At 44.5% G+C, this 15,487-nt stretch overlaps 1 protein-coding gene across 1 annotated transcript; it reads left to right on the top strand.

The window, feature by feature from the left end:
- The first annotated feature begins 6,311 nt into the window (after positions 1-6,311).
- Positions 6,312-7,343, top strand: LOC134338371 (hydroxycarboxylic acid receptor 2-like). Its single transcript, XM_063034159.1, has one exon. It carries the CDS (start codon positions 6,312-6,314, stop codon positions 7,341-7,343), a length of 1,032 nt encoding a protein of 343 aa, XP_062890229.1.
- The last annotated feature ends 8,144 nt before the right edge of the window (positions 7,344-15,487 follow it).

The following is a 15,487-nucleotide window of genomic DNA, read 5'->3' as shown; positions in this document are numbered from 1 at the left end:
CGTGCTCACATACACGTTTGTGACTGAAGTGCGTGCATGCATATGTATGCTAGGAATTTATTGCTATGAGTAGGTCAGCAGTGCAGCAGTGAATGACTTTAATATAGACTGAACTGCCTCACCACGTTACAAACACCATGATGGAGTGTGGCCTGAGGAACTATTCTTCCAACAACCATAATAAGTCATCTCCAGGCTGCATGAAGGAGAGTAGAATTCACTTTTAACCTTCATTCAGCAGATCCTTGTGGAAACAGAAAATCTACACTGGGAGTCTTGTTATCTCTCTGTGAGTGAAGTGTATCAATGAGGTGGATTTGAATAATATTTTGCTAATCTCATTCGGGGCACCTGCTGGGACAATTTACTAGTTTGTGATGGGAGCTGGGATAGGATGAGTTTCCAATTGGATAATTTTTATTTAGTTAGAGAATTTGCATTTCAGCAGAATATGGAGTGAACTCTGAATCCTAAAGAAAATTTTATAGTTTTAATAGGACCATAGAAATGGATTAAGTACTTAATATCAAATCAAAGTATGTCATGACTTAGCAAACTCTGATAACAATGCCGCTTGTATTTCATCGCATTACATCTTATGCTTTCTAGCAGCAATGTTGAATTTTGAACTCCGAATTATGATGCTCTGAATTTTGCTGTATACAAACAGTATAATCTTTGAATAAGTTTTCTTTGGACAATGGATAAATCGGCCCATCAATGTGTCTCTAGTGAGGTGGACAACCCTGCTGACAGCCCACCAGTAGTTATTATAACAATCATCCTATGACTAGTCAGAAATATAACTGCTTTGTAGGTATTTTATTTTCATGTAAAATCATAGAGTACAGCACAGAAACAGGCCTTTGGGCCTCTCTAGTCCATACCAAACCATTTAAGCTGCCTACTCTCAATGACCTCCACCAGGACCATAGCCTTCCAAACACCTACCATCCATGTACCAATCCAAACTTCTCTTAACACATTGATATTGAACTCACTTGCACTACTGTGCTGGAAGCTGGTTCCACACCCTCACTATCCTCTGAGTAATCAAGATTCAATTCAAAACCAAACAAGAGCTGAAAGATGCGAGTCTTGCCGTTGTTCTTTTACTTCCAATGAGGCGCACCCTTATCATGCAATGACGTAGGCAATTAATGTAACTTACATAGAAATTAATGTTAATTATAGGAAGAATCCTTAATCAACAAATAAAAATATATGGTATGACTCAAATATTACAGAATATTAAATATACAACAGGTTTGCAATATCTCCACCTCTTCAGATAAGGAACATTGTCCACTCCTGTCCATTCATGTAGATGTTTTTTTTCCCCATTCTGAGGTAATTAGTCATGGATGTTTCTATTAGTAGGGGATGATCCAAGGAACCAAGGGCACAGCCTCAAAATAATGGGAGGTCTCTTTGGAACTGAAATGAGCAATTTCCACAGGCAGAGTGTGGGGAATCTGTGGAATTCATTGTCATATAGGGCAGAGGAGGCCAAATCATTGAGTGTATTTAAGACAATGACTTATAGGTTCTTGATCATGAAGGGGTTTAAGGGTTGTAGGGTGAAGTTGGGAGACTGGAGTTGAAAACAGAAACTCAGGCATAATTAAATAGAGGATCAGACTCGATGGTCCCAATAGCCTAATTCTGATCCAATATCTTACGATGGATTTATGGTCCTCCACAGATGGGCAGTTGCTTCCTGACAGGGTGTGGAGTGGGTGTAGCAGAGGTGGTCTGCTCCACCTACTAATTACGCAGCTCTTTGTAGCGTTTCTGAAGTATGGGCATGAACTTCTCAGTTCCATTCCGAATGCTCCTTCTCTACTTTGAACAGCTGTAGGCCAGGGGTTCCCACAGTCAGATGGCACCTTGCATTTGTTGAGTGAGGCAGTCATGTCCCCAGTGATGGCACCATGACTGGAGGAAAGCCAAAGGCCTTCAGTGATGTAGAAATGCAGATGGCAATGAAGGATTGTCTGGTGGTTTGGGACTCAAATACAGGAGTTCATATTGTATATCTCAGCATGGGCACTGGCATTCCTGGCTGTCCCGGTCCAGTCCATTGACTCCTCATTCCAGTTAATTCCTTTTCCCTGTTGTGCATCGGGTGTCTTGATTAAGGCAGCCATTTCCCATCCGAGCCGGCAGCGTAAAAACTCCAGCTAACAGCTACTCGGTGCTGGACCGTCACCTGAGCAACTGCAGTTGTACCCGATTCGGGTCCCCGTTCATTGTGGACTCTGTAAGTGCCTCCGGTGCCCAGGTTTGCTTTGTGGATTTGATTGTTTTCGTGTCCAACTGACTTGCCAGCCGTTTGCTGCCACTCCGAGCCAAAGGTACGAACTCTGCCGTTTCCATGGCCAGCTGAGATTTGCTGGCGGGTGGCCAGTTCTCCAAGCCGAGATTCGAATGGACTGTTGTGGTTTGGATTTCATCATCTTGTATCGGGCTGAGTAGGCAGTCCGTTTGCCGCTACTCAAATGGCCTGTCGTTGTTTAGTTGTCTTGTATCCAGCTCAGTAGGCAGGCCATTTGTCGCTACTCGAATGGACTGTCGTTGTTTTGTCGTCTCATATCCAGCTCAGTTGGCATGCCATTTGCTGCTACTCGAATGGACTGTTGTTGTTTTGTCGTTCCGAGTCCTAGTCCAAGTCGAAGTCTAAGGCCCGGCTCTGTGTCCGAGCCCAAGTTCAAGTCCAGAGTCCAAGCCCAAGTCCAGTTTCCAAGTCCAAGCCCAAGCCCAAGCCCAAGTCCAAGTCTATGTCCTGGCTCTGTGTCCAAGGCCAAGTTCAGGTTTGAAGTCGAAGTCTAAGTCCTGCCTCCGAGTCCAAGCCCAGGTCCAGGTTCTGGGTGGAAGTCCAAGTTCATGTCCTGGCTCTGAGTCCAAGTCTATGTCCAGACTCTGTGCCTGAGCCCAAGTTGAAGTTCAGTGTTCAAGTCCAAGTCTAAGTCCAGGTTCTGTGTCCTGGCACTTTGATCGAGTACAAGTCTGAGTTCCGGTTCCGTGTCTGAGTCCAATTCCAAGTCCAGGTTCTGAGTTGAAGTCCAGAGTTTGTGTCCAAGTCCGAGTCCAAGTCCAGGCTCCCTGTCCGAGCTGAAGTCCATGTTCAGGTTCTGAGTCCAAGTCCAGTCTCCGTACCTGAGCTTAAGTCGAGGTCCAAGTTCTGAGTTTAAGTCCAGGGTTTGTGTCTGAGCCCGAGTCCAGGTCCAGGCTCCGTGTCCGAGCTGAAGTCTAAGTCCAGGTTTTGCTAGTTTGTTATCCAACGTTCATGTCCTTGTTGGCTTTTTATCCTCACTACCTGGCCTTCTTCGTAGCTATCAATAAATACATTTCTGTTTAGTCTGTCTCCATGCTTGTGTCCTGCACTTGGGTCCGCTGCCAGTCGCTCCAGCCGCCTCCGTGTAACACTGGCAGGATAACACACAGGCAATATGAGGGAACCTGATAGAAGTCCAAGTGATGAGGTTTTGCGCCTTTGATCTTCACCAGGCTGGTTCCTCCACTGTTTCAATAACCTCACCGCAAGGCTGCTCGGATACTCCGGGAGATCATTTGGAATCTGCCATCATCCGTCTTTACCCAGGTTGAAAACAGGTTCCTGGGCATTCTGGTCGGCAGTTACTGTACCGGCAGTATTCTTCACTGGCAGTGGCTGTTATGGACTTTTGCCTAAATCCCGAAATTGGTGGCTTTGATGAGAACATAAGGTCACACTTCCACTCTGAGTAACTCATCTTTCTTTTAGATTAGCACCAAGTTTCCTGGATGGGAAGGGATTGTGTCAGTCTGAGTGAAGGAATGGAATGAGGAATTGTTCCTAATATGGTTAATGAGCTGTTGGTGAATGAAGCTGAGTAATTGAGAGTGAGGCTTTCCACCGTTCCATGTGCGTGACAAGCTGCATATTCCGTGTGGTTTATGGCAACTAGCAACTTAAAACTTCTGGGTTTGAATACAGATATCCTTAATTCTATAAGTCACGGGGAGAAATTAACAAGTTACGCCTTTATGTTTCTGGTGACTGTCAAGAATCCATTTACCCAAATACTAAATTAATCAAATATTTTAAAATTTCTCCCCACATATTCCTTGGTTTCTCCCACACTCTGCCACCTACCAAGAGAAGCTGTGGAGAAGATGTTTGCTATGGTTCGGGTGTCTAAGACCAGAGGATACAGCCTTATAATACAGGGACGTCCTTTTAGAATGGAGATCAGGAGAGATTTCTTTTAGCCAGAGTGTGGTGACTCTGTGTAATTCGATGCCACAGGTGGCTGTGGAAGCCAGGGTATTGGGTATATTTAAGGCAGAGGTTTGTAGATCCTAAATTAATGAAGAAGGGAGAGGGGGAGAAGACAGGAGGTTGGGGCTGAGACGGGAAATGTGTCAGCGATGATGAAAGCAAAGTCAATGGGCCAAATACCCTAATTGTGCACCTATACCTTATGGCCCAATGGTGTAATATTTGTAGCGATTTACAGCAGGACATTCATCTACTGACATGCATTTGTTTGCAAGGTGGCAGGGGTACTGAAGCACCCAGAGGAAGCCCATGTCGTCCAGGGTGAATGTACAAACTCCAGACCCAAAGGAATCCAGGGTTATGTTTTGAACCCAGAGTTCTGGTGCAGTGAGGCAGAGGTTCTGCCATTTGTGCCAATGTGCAGCAAGTGTTGAGGTGATGATCTGAGTGAATTCTGGGTGAAATTCAGGGATCTCTATGGCCTGGTCCTGCATTCATTTCTGGTGTACTGTTTCGAGTGTATCGATAACCTGACAGCCAAAGTAGATCCAAGCTTCTGCCTGTTGGATGACTTGGAAGAGCCTGTGTCGCTGCTGATCCCTCTCCGTCACACTCTCCCTCCACTCAGCTCGTACAGTAACATTCTCAGCATTCACACTGCTGGAGATATATTCAGCAACAGTCGATCCCCAGGTCCTGCTTTTCCCATGTGTGACTTGAGTGATGCTTGATTCCAGACCTACTTGAAAAGAGGTTAAAAAGCTAGAGTCCCCATGATCAGGTGTACTCAACATTTGAGATCCCCATTTCCAGATTCCTTTACAAATCCCGGTCAGCTCAAGTCCTGGGGGATCTGTGTTGTCTTGTCCTCACCTCCGTGGGGAAGTCAGGCCGTTCTGCCATTGCCCTGTGGGGGGACCTGTCTTCTCTTTGCCTCTGTTGGGTAAGTCCAGCCGTTCTGCCGTTACATGACGGATGGACCTTTCCCACCGTGGTGTGGAGATAAAGATGAGTCCCAGCTTTTTGAAGGATAAGTCCCGAATCTATGTTGATGTTCAGTTCCTAGTCTGTCTCTGAGCTCCAGCCTCCAAGTTATCAGCCTCCACATTCCAAAACCCCAGCTCCCAGCCTACAGCCTCAAGACTTAAGTCCCCAGCCTGCAGAATCAAGACCCCAGCCTCAAGCCTCAAGACTCAAGACCCCAGCCTCAAGCCTCAAGACCCCAGTCACGTCCTGTCCTGTAGCCATGTCATGTCCTTGCCTAGTTCTGGGGTCCAAGCCTGAGGCAAGACCCAGCTTCTAGGTCCTTGTCCAGTCTCTGGCTCAGAGTCCAAGCCCAGTTCCTAGTTCATGGTTCCTAGTCCTGGTCCCGCTTTCCCAAGCCCAGGCTTTGAGTTCATGGTTCTTTGTCTGGGTTCCCTGTTTCTTGTCCATGTCTGAGCCCAGGTCCTGCATCCTAGACCTGTCCCTAGTACTTCAGTGTCTGTGTCTTGCATTTGGGCCTGCACCAGCGCCCCAATCTGTGACACTCTCAGCATCCCCATTGCACACCAGGATAGATATTGATCCACTCAGATATTGTGAAACCATTCTGTTCAGTAGCCATGTCACTCAAGCTGAATCACTTCCCCAAACCAGAGGAAGTAGATGGACTTCTATATTACAAATCCTTAAAATAAAGAAGATTTGTTTAAATACAGCACCTTCACTGGTACCAGATGATGTTCAGGGAGTCGTCTCCATCTCAAAAGATAATCAAAAACTGTTGAAATTCAAAGAAAGTAAAATGAAAGACCTACATACTGAAGCATAAACTGGCAATGAAAGCTAAATATATTTCATTGTTTGCTGCTTAATTTAAATACTGATGCTTCCAGTTTTCCTGGAATTGATGATTCGATCGCACAATTTATTGGTGCTCTGACTATTTCACTCCGCCCATATACTCCACCCACAGGGGAACAAACTCATTCGAAGATCAACTTTACAGGTTGTTCGACTCTGATTGAGTTTGCTCTCCCCGGACACAACTTGACTTTTTCGCACAATGGCGAACTCGACCCCGCAATGTGCTCCTAGTGAAGATGTTAACTCGTCCTACAACCCGCCCATAATTATCATCACATTCATCCTCGGGCTTGCTGGAAATACGATTGCTTTGTGGATCTTTTGTGTTCATGTGACGTCGCGGAAACCAAGTATTATATATTCACTGCATCTCATGATTGCCGACACTCTGTTAATGTGCTGTCTACCTTTTCGAGCTGATTATTTTATCCGAGGGAAGGACTGGATTTTTGGTGATGGACTGTGTCGACTGAACATATTCATGATTTCCCTGAACCGGATTGGCAGCGTCTTTTTCCTCATGGTTATTGCGATCGATCGTTACTTTAAGGTGATCCATCCACTCCACAAGGTAAACAAGATCTCTACAAGGTGTGCGGTGATGATAGCAGGCGGTCTGTGGATTGTAGCGGTGGCTATTTGCTTGCACTTGCTGATAGGCAAACATGACTTCGAACAACACAACGTGACAAACTGTGAGCCTTTCAGCATAAACAAGGCTCTGCGTCCCACAGCAATTTGGACTGACTTTATTTTTATATTCTTTAAGTTTCTTTTGCCAGTTTCAGTTATCCTGTTCTCTACGTCCTCCATCATCTGGAGGTTACGGCAGATGGAAGTTGGAATGCGGGCTAAATATGAGCGAACTGTGAAACTTGTGATAGCCGTGGCTGCGGTTTTTGTCATTTGCTTCTTGCCCACCAGTGTTGCTGTGGTCGCGGTTTTGGTGACTAAACTAAGAAATCCATTCGACTGCAAGTCGTATCACATAACAGTGAATATCTTTTACAATACGTTGTTTATAACGTATCTGAACAGTGTGGTCGATCCAATTATTTACTATTTTTGTACATCGCAGTTTAAAAATGGTTTGGAGAAAGCTCTAATTCGTCTTAATTTAAACTGTCGCAGATCAGCCACTGAACAAGGAACATCTACAAAGGAGCAGACTGTTGAACAGCAAACGAGCTCTGCATCAGCCATCCGATCGATCCCGGTCCGTGTGAACTAGATGCTCTTTATTGTTATGTGATCAAAGCAAAGCTGAGAAATGCGACCGGACGCAGAAATTGATCAATTCTGAAAATGCTGGTGCGAGCTAAGGCGATTTTAAGTAACAAGTTCTGAAATACACTTCCCTTTATATGTAGAGGAGATACTGCATGTTATCTACATAAAGTAAGTTTATTTCAGAGGTTGTTTTTTAAGAAACGCTGTCTTTAAATCGTGGGTTCCCTATTTTATTTTGCCAGGAGGGCACGCGGATCCTGGATGACGTGCTGCTCTGAGGGAACTACGCCGCTTTTACCGGGAACTGTGGAGGGGACGGGGTCTGGCCTCATCCGGGCAGGGTGCTCCTAGCTGCTGGGGGCTCTGGTCCCGATCCTATTAGTGTGGGTGTAGGGTGGGAACGGAGAAGTGGAGGGGTTCCGACTACACCACCACCCGCTGTGGTGGTCGGACCCTGGCCTCGGGAGACCACGCGCGGGAAAGGGTCCCGCTGAACGTGAGCCGTCTCGCAGGGATGCCCACCGTGCAGTTCCGTGACGCTCCGAAGCGTTTCTTGTACGGGCTGCTCCTGCACACCGTTGACTTCCTTGCCTTCGTCTGCCGACCGGACCTGCCTTGTGTTACCATCTGGCAGCGGAGGAGGTCCCCAGTGGAAGTCCCTTTACGCAGGGGTGCTTCCCCTGTACATTGCGGATCTGGGGTGGAAGGTGTTGCATCGGTAGTCCCGTACAACGGGTTCTTGAGCAGGTTAACTGACACCCCGACCACCTTTCCACTCTGTGGGCGGGAGCAGTCAGTGTACCACGCGTACGCTGGGGGTCGGGGCGTGAGGAGGATCTGTTGGCGGGCTTGGTCCTGGGTCTGGCCAAGATGGCCATTCACAGGCGTGGCGGAGGAAAGTGGAGGGCGGGCGCTGCCCGGGCCGACTGCCTGCCCCTTTTCTGAGGATACGTTCGTGCCCGACTGTACCTGGACAGGGAGCACACGGTTGCGACGGGCACATTGTGGGGACATTCGTAAGTGGTCGCCCCCGCCCCCCGAGGTATTGATTATCTTACAGACGGTAGTAACCACATTTTAATTTGAGTATACTTACTGTCTTGTAAATATTGACTGTCTGTACCTTGTGTATATGTGATGTAAATAAACTTTTATAGTTTTGTTAAGAAAACAGTAAGGGTTCCGTGAATCCCATTTGGGAACCCCTGCCTTGAAGGAAAGGGTTTATGGATATTTTAAGATTTTCTCTTTTCATGTAAGCAATTACTTCCTCAGATGACTTCAGCCTATGTGTCTCGTTTGTAGCTAGCTTCTACCCGTTATAGTGGGCCATTCTCGGGTTGATTGACTGTCCAGAGGAATCTGCAGTAATATTATTCAACCAAGTTCAATCCTACGTGCAGACTTTCAGTCAGTAGCAAAGTGTTGTAAGCGGTTGCTGGAATGGTGCCAAAGAAAAGCCTTTTCTGGTGAACTGGAGAGAGGAAGTGAAGCGCCGGTTCAAAACTGGGGAATTTATTTTCTGTAAATAAAATTGAAATCTGGAATGAAGAAAGATTTTATCAGTACTGAAGAAGGGTGGTCATCATTAAAGAAAGATGATCAGTATTTAGAACGGAGATATGGAGGAATTTCTTTTACAAGAGGGTGGTTAATCTGTGGAATTCACTGCCAGAGGTGGTTGTGGAGGACAAGTCATTGGGTATATTTAAAGCAGAAGTTGATAGGTTCTTGATTGCTAACTCCTGGCCAGAAGGCATGAGAATGGGTTCAGAGCGATAGTAAAGCTACTGTGATGGAATGGTCGAACAGAGTCGATGGGCTGAATGGACTAATTCTTCTCCTATGTGTTATGGGTGTCAATGAAGTCCTGCCGAAGGGTCTCAGCCAGAAACGCTGACTGTACTTTTTTCCATAGATGCTGCCCGGCCTGCTGAGTTCCTCCAGCATTTTGTGTGTGTTGTTTGGATTTCCAGCAGACTTTCACTTGTTTGAGTTCCTTGGAAGTGACTTTTGTGGATCATTGTTTGCAGCAAAGAACTCCAACACAAGGTGGCAGTGTGGAAAGAAATGAACACTGAATATTCCTTATGAAGAATCAAGGGCAACCAAGGGCATGTGGGATTCTGAGTCAGGAAGTTCTTTTATTCCCCAGGATCTAATCAAAATATTTCTGGTGTCTCTGTCCGATTATTTCACACTTACCCACATGAACTTAAACAACATGATAGAGTGTGTCGCGAGGAACTATTGCTGCTTCCCCTCCTACAACCATGGTAAACCATGTCCAGGCTGCATGAAGGAGAGCGGAAATCACTTTTAACCTTCATTCAGCAGATCTTTGTGGTAACAGAAAATCTTCTCTGGGAATACTGTTGTCTCTCTGTCCTCTGTCGCATAAAGTGCCTGGAAAAGCAATGCTGTATAATCAGTGAGATGGTGTGACGTGGTCCTGGATTACCCGTATGAACTGTGCTTTTGAGAAAGAGAGAGAGAGTTATTTAACACCAACATGTGCTTTTGGAAAGAGAGAGCGAGAGACAAAGAATAACTTTTGGACTGTCACTTTAAGGTACTGGGAGTAACTTTTGGATTTCTGCTGAGTTGGAGAGAGACAGCACCGAGCAGCTCGTAGGTTGCTATGGCGACCGAGGGCGGCGTTATTTGATGGACAATTGATGTTATGATTTTTCGGCAGCGTGTTTATACTTCCCAAGGACATTTGCCTGCTAGTGCATTTCTTACACAGACAAAGGAAGGAGGAGTTATTTGACTGACAGTTGGTACTCAGTACGGTGAGATAAATAGGAGGTCAGATGATATAGACTCAGACACATGTTTTGGACACTGAATGAACTTTGTTGTGCCCGCAGGAAAAGTGGGTTTTTGGAGGATCGATCAGGCAGATCAATCAGTAGCTCTTGCAGTGATAAAAGGGATTGACCAGTGGGGAGTTGTCCATGTGTCCACCCTTGCCTGAGTTGATAGCTCCACCACAGAAAACCGGTCTCCTTTGTTGTGGTCACAGTTGGTGTCTTTTAAAGGATTTCGGAGGACAACGAGAAGATCGATGGGGTCAGCTCACCTGATGACTCAAATCTCTCTCTCTCTCCATCACTACTCAACTCAATACCATGAACTGAAATTTACTCATCATCGTAAGACTATCTATTTACCCCTAGACTTCAAGAAGCTTGGTTGTTCACATATATTTCTGCACTTACACATAGTCATTGCTAACCTGTTTGATTTATCTACATTTAAATTACTGTATTAAGTAGTTACTAATAAATATTATTAGTTAATAGCAATACTGGACTCCAAAGTGATTTCCATCTCTGCTGGTTCTTTATTCCCGTCATGTGGTATGTGACAGATGGATTTGAATACTATTATGCTCATCTCATTGAGGACACCTGCTGGACCAATTTACCAGTTTGTGACGGGAGTTGGAGTAGGGTGAGTTTCCAACTGGACAATTTTCATTCAGGTAGAGAATTTGCATTTCAACAGAATTAGGAGTGAACTCTGAATAGCAAATAAAATTTATTGGTTTTGATAGGACCATACAAATGGTTCATGTACTTAATATCGAAATGATTATACATTTCTATGTTATGACCTACAAAGTTCCGATAACAAAACCGGATGTATTTCGTTACATTAAATGTTATGCATTCTGGTGGCAATATTAGAAAATTTTGAATTCTGAATTTTGATGCTCTGAACTTTGCTGTATGCAGATATGATTATCTTTGAATAAAGCTTTTTCGACAATGGAGAAATAATCCCAGCAATGTGTCTCTACTGAGGTCGTCAATCCTGCTCACAGCCCACCAGTAGTTATGATAACGATCATCCTAGGACTAGTCAGAAATACAACTGCTTTGTAGATACTTTATTTTCATGTAAAATGTTAGCGTCAAGGAAAAGTACAGCACAGAAACAGGCCCTTTGGCCGATCTAGTCCGTACCAAACCATTTAAGCTGCCTACTCTCATTGACCTTCACCAGGTCCATAGCCCTCCGTTTGCCTACCATCCATATACCTGCCCAAAATTCACCTGAACTTTGAAACTGAGCTCACAGGTATTATTCTGAGTAGGGCAGCAGTGCAGCAGTGAATGACTTTAAGATAGACTGAACTGCCTCACCACATTACAAGCACCATGATCGAGCGTGGCCCGAGGGCCCTGGGTTATGTTTTGTGGCTCCAAAACTTTAAACTGACTCAAAAGAAAACAGGAGACAAGAGATGTGAGTTTTAACTTTGTTCTTTTACTTCAAGCAATACGTGTCCGTATCATGTGATGACGTGTCCAAATAACATAATTTACATAGAAATTTAAACTAATTATAACAAGAATCCTTAATTAAGCAATCTATATTCAAGAGTACTCAACTATTACAAAATATTAAATGCACACAGGGTGCAACATGTCCAGCTGTTCAGATAAGGAACATTATCCACTCCTGTCTGTTCCTATAGATGCTTCTATTTTCCATTCTGAGGTAATCAGTCATCTCAATATGAGGAACCACAAACCCTGATAATGTTGACGTGCAGAGGATGTTTCCATTAGTGGGAGAGGATCCAAGGATCCAGAGGTCTAGGATTCGAGGGCACAGCCCCAGAATAAAGCATCATCTCTTTAGAACTGAGATGAGAAATTTCCACAGCCTGAGTGTGGGGACTCTATGGAATTCATTGTCATATAGGGCGTTTGGGGCCAAATCTTTGAGTGTATTTAAGACAACATTTATATGTTCTTGGTTGTTAAGGGGGTTTTAAGGGTTATAGGATAAAGTTGGGAGACTGGAGTTGGAAACAGAAACTCAGCCATGATTAAGTAGTGGAGCAGACTCGCTCGTCCGATTATCCTTATTCTGATCCAATAGCTTTTGATGGTTTTATGGTTTTCCACAGATGAGCAGATTCTTCCTGACAGGGTGCGGAGTGGGTGTAGCTGAGGTGGTCTGCTCCTCCTACTAATTATGCAGCTCTGTGTAGCGCTTCTGAAGTATGGGCATGAGCTTCTCAGTTCCATCCCGAATGCTCCTTCTGTACTTTGAGTAGCCGTTGGCCAGGGTTTCCCAAAGTCGGCGGGGGAATTCATATTTGTTGAGTGAGGCAGGCGTGTCCGCAGTGACGGCAGCAAGATTGGAGGAAGGCTGAAGGATTGAAGTGAAGTAGAAATTGAGATGGCAATGAAGGATTGTCTGAGCATTGGGACATAAAGTCATGAATTCATTTTGTATTTCTCAGCATGAGCACTGGGAGTCTGAGCAGAATAACTCATGGGCTGTAGGGGGGAACCTGATAGAAGTCCGAGTGATAACGCTTGGTGCCTCTGACCTTCACCAGACTAGCGCCTCCAGTGGTTAAATTATCTGACTGCAGGTCTGCTCTGATACCTTGGGAGACCCTTTGGAATCCATCATTTTCAGTCTTTATCTAAGTTGATATCAACAGAACTCCCAGGAATTCCGGTCAGCAGGTACTGTACCTACATTAGCCTTCCATTCACAGTGGCCAGTGGCTACTATGGACTTTAACTGAATCCCAATAGTGGCCATTTTATGAATCACACCTGCCCACCAGCTCGATAATTATCCAATCAGGCAATTATGTTCAAAGTTCAGAAGTACAAATTTCAAAGTAAAATTGATTGTTAGAGTACAGACACGCCACCATGTACAACCCTGAGACTCTTTTCCCTTGCGGGCATGCAGTAAATCTATAGATCAGTAACTGTAAGCAGGATCAACGAACAACAAACGGTGCAAATGCAAATCTAAATAACGAGCAGTAAATAAGATGGAGATGAAAAAACAAGGTAAAGTGTGGTTAAAGTGAGATGCAACACACACAAAATGCTGGTGGAAAGCAGCAGGCCAGGCAGCATCTATAGGAAGAAGTACAGTCAACGTTTTGGGTTAAGACCCTTGGTCAGGACAAAGTGAGATCATTTGATTGTGGAAACAGAATGGGTGTAGTTGTCCTCTTTTGTTCAAGAGCTTGATGGTTGGAGGGTAGTAACTGTTGTTACGTACCCCGTAACTGGGTTGCCAAACCAGCAGAAATGGATCACTCAGTTGGAGTCTGGAGTACTAGAACTAAGAAAGTTTTATTAAAGAAACAAGCAACACAGTAATCGAAAGGATAATAAATGCAACAATTCAACAATGATAACCACACATGTGCACAGAATTAAGATAACAGCATCAATCAAGCTCTATCGTTGTCTAGGGGTAAATGACCAATTTCAAAATGACTCAAAGTTCAGTCCAGTTTGTAGTTCAGTTCGCAGTAATCGTTGCCATGGCGATGGACAAGGTGGGGGAAGAGAGACAGAGATAGAATAGGAACAACTGATCATTCAGAACACTGCTTCACTCACAGACCAGCGGGATGGCTCACAAACAGCATTTGGGCGGGTCCTTGGTGATGTCACCTGAGGTCACCGACTGTGACCCCTCCTCCAGATGCGGTCGATCCTCTGCAGTGAACCCGGCACCCAGGCAAGGGCGGACACACACCGGGTTCCCGCTGATCGTACCTTTCCACCCTGGGCGTTGTCCGGTACTTCTCACCACTCGTGAGAGGCGCACCGCTTCCAGGGTCTCGTTACCTCGGGTGGCGTGTGTGTCTGTCTTAGCGAACCTGTCCCTTTTTATCCCCCTGCTGGGGTATCGCCTGTCCATCACTTCAAACAGTTCAGGGTTCAAAGGGGGGAGCCGCTCCAGACAGCTCTTCCTCCCACATCCCTTCATTACACATCTCCAGACGCTGCTCCATTGTTCCTTATCTCTCCTTCCCCTGAGGGCAGGTGGCAGACCAACTGCTGATGCCACTGATGCTAGCCCAGGCCAGCAAACATCTTAATTTTATGTGTATTCTCGTAACACTGTTCTTGAACCTCATGGTTCATGTGCCAGAGACTCAATGCATGAAAACATGCAGTCATGGTCAAGGGGTACAGTTGTTGTTTAAACCAAACATCAGATTGGGGAAGAAATGTGACAATCAGATATATTTCATTGTCTGCTCCTTAATCTGAATGCTTGTGCGTCTAGATTTCCTGGAACTTGGTGATTTCATCAGACATCTCTGACTAATTTACTCTGCCCATATACAACACCCACAGGAGAACAAACTCATTCAAAGAAGATCAGCTTGTAAGGTTGTTTCTCTCCGAATGAATTTGCTTCCCTCTGAAACATCTTGACTGTGTGACCGCCTTTTCACACAATGGCGAACTCGGCCCCGCAATGTTCTCCTGGTGAAGGTATTAACTCATCCTACAATCCACCCGTAATTATCGTCACAGTCATCCTCGGGCTTGCTGGAAGTAAGATTGCTTTGTGGATCTGTTTTGTTCATGTGAAGTCACGGAAACCAAATGTTGTGTATTCACTGAATCTCAGGATTGCGGACACTCTGTTAATGTGCTGTCTACCTTTTCTTTTTCCAATATTTTTATTAATTAATTTACATGTAAGAATAGAGTGCAGGAAAAAAAATATATCAATACATTCTACTAAATCACATATAAAGACTCCTTACCCTATATTCATACAAGTTAATTAATTTGTAACATTGAAATATCGTAATTTTATGATATTAAACATAGCTAACCCACTACCAAGATCGAAGTTGATTAGTAAAAAAAAGGAAAAAAATTATTAGTCATCATCTGACATAACAGCAAATCAAAGGTTTTGAAAATAATTCAGAAAAGTTCCCTAGAATGTTTGAAAGTCTTGACTAGATTCAGAGATTGAACATCAAATCTTCTCTAAATTTAAACATGACATCACATCACATAACCATTGGGCGTGAATAAGAGGGGTTGCATCTTTCCATTTAAGCAAAAGCATCCTTCTGGCCATAGGGACCTAAAAGCCAAAATGTGCCAGTCAGATGACTCCAAAATAATATCCTTTCCTCCAACAATACCAAAAAAAGCAGTCAAAGGATGAGGCTTAAAGTTTACTTTAAAAGTATTGAGTAAGTTTGAAATGCTTCTTTCCAAAATTTTCCAGGACTTGGACATGTCCAAAACATATGAATGAGTGAATCTTCTCCATTATTACATTTATCACAATACGGAAATATAACTAAATCAAAACCAGACAACTTAT

The sequence above is a fragment of the Mobula hypostoma genome, chromosome 27 (assembly GCF_963921235.1).
Source record: "Mobula hypostoma chromosome 27, sMobHyp1.1, whole genome shotgun sequence".
NCBI classification, from domain to species: Eukaryota; Metazoa; Chordata; class Chondrichthyes; order Myliobatiformes; family Myliobatidae; genus Mobula; species Mobula hypostoma.
This window is presented reverse-complemented; position numbering and strand designations above follow the sequence as displayed.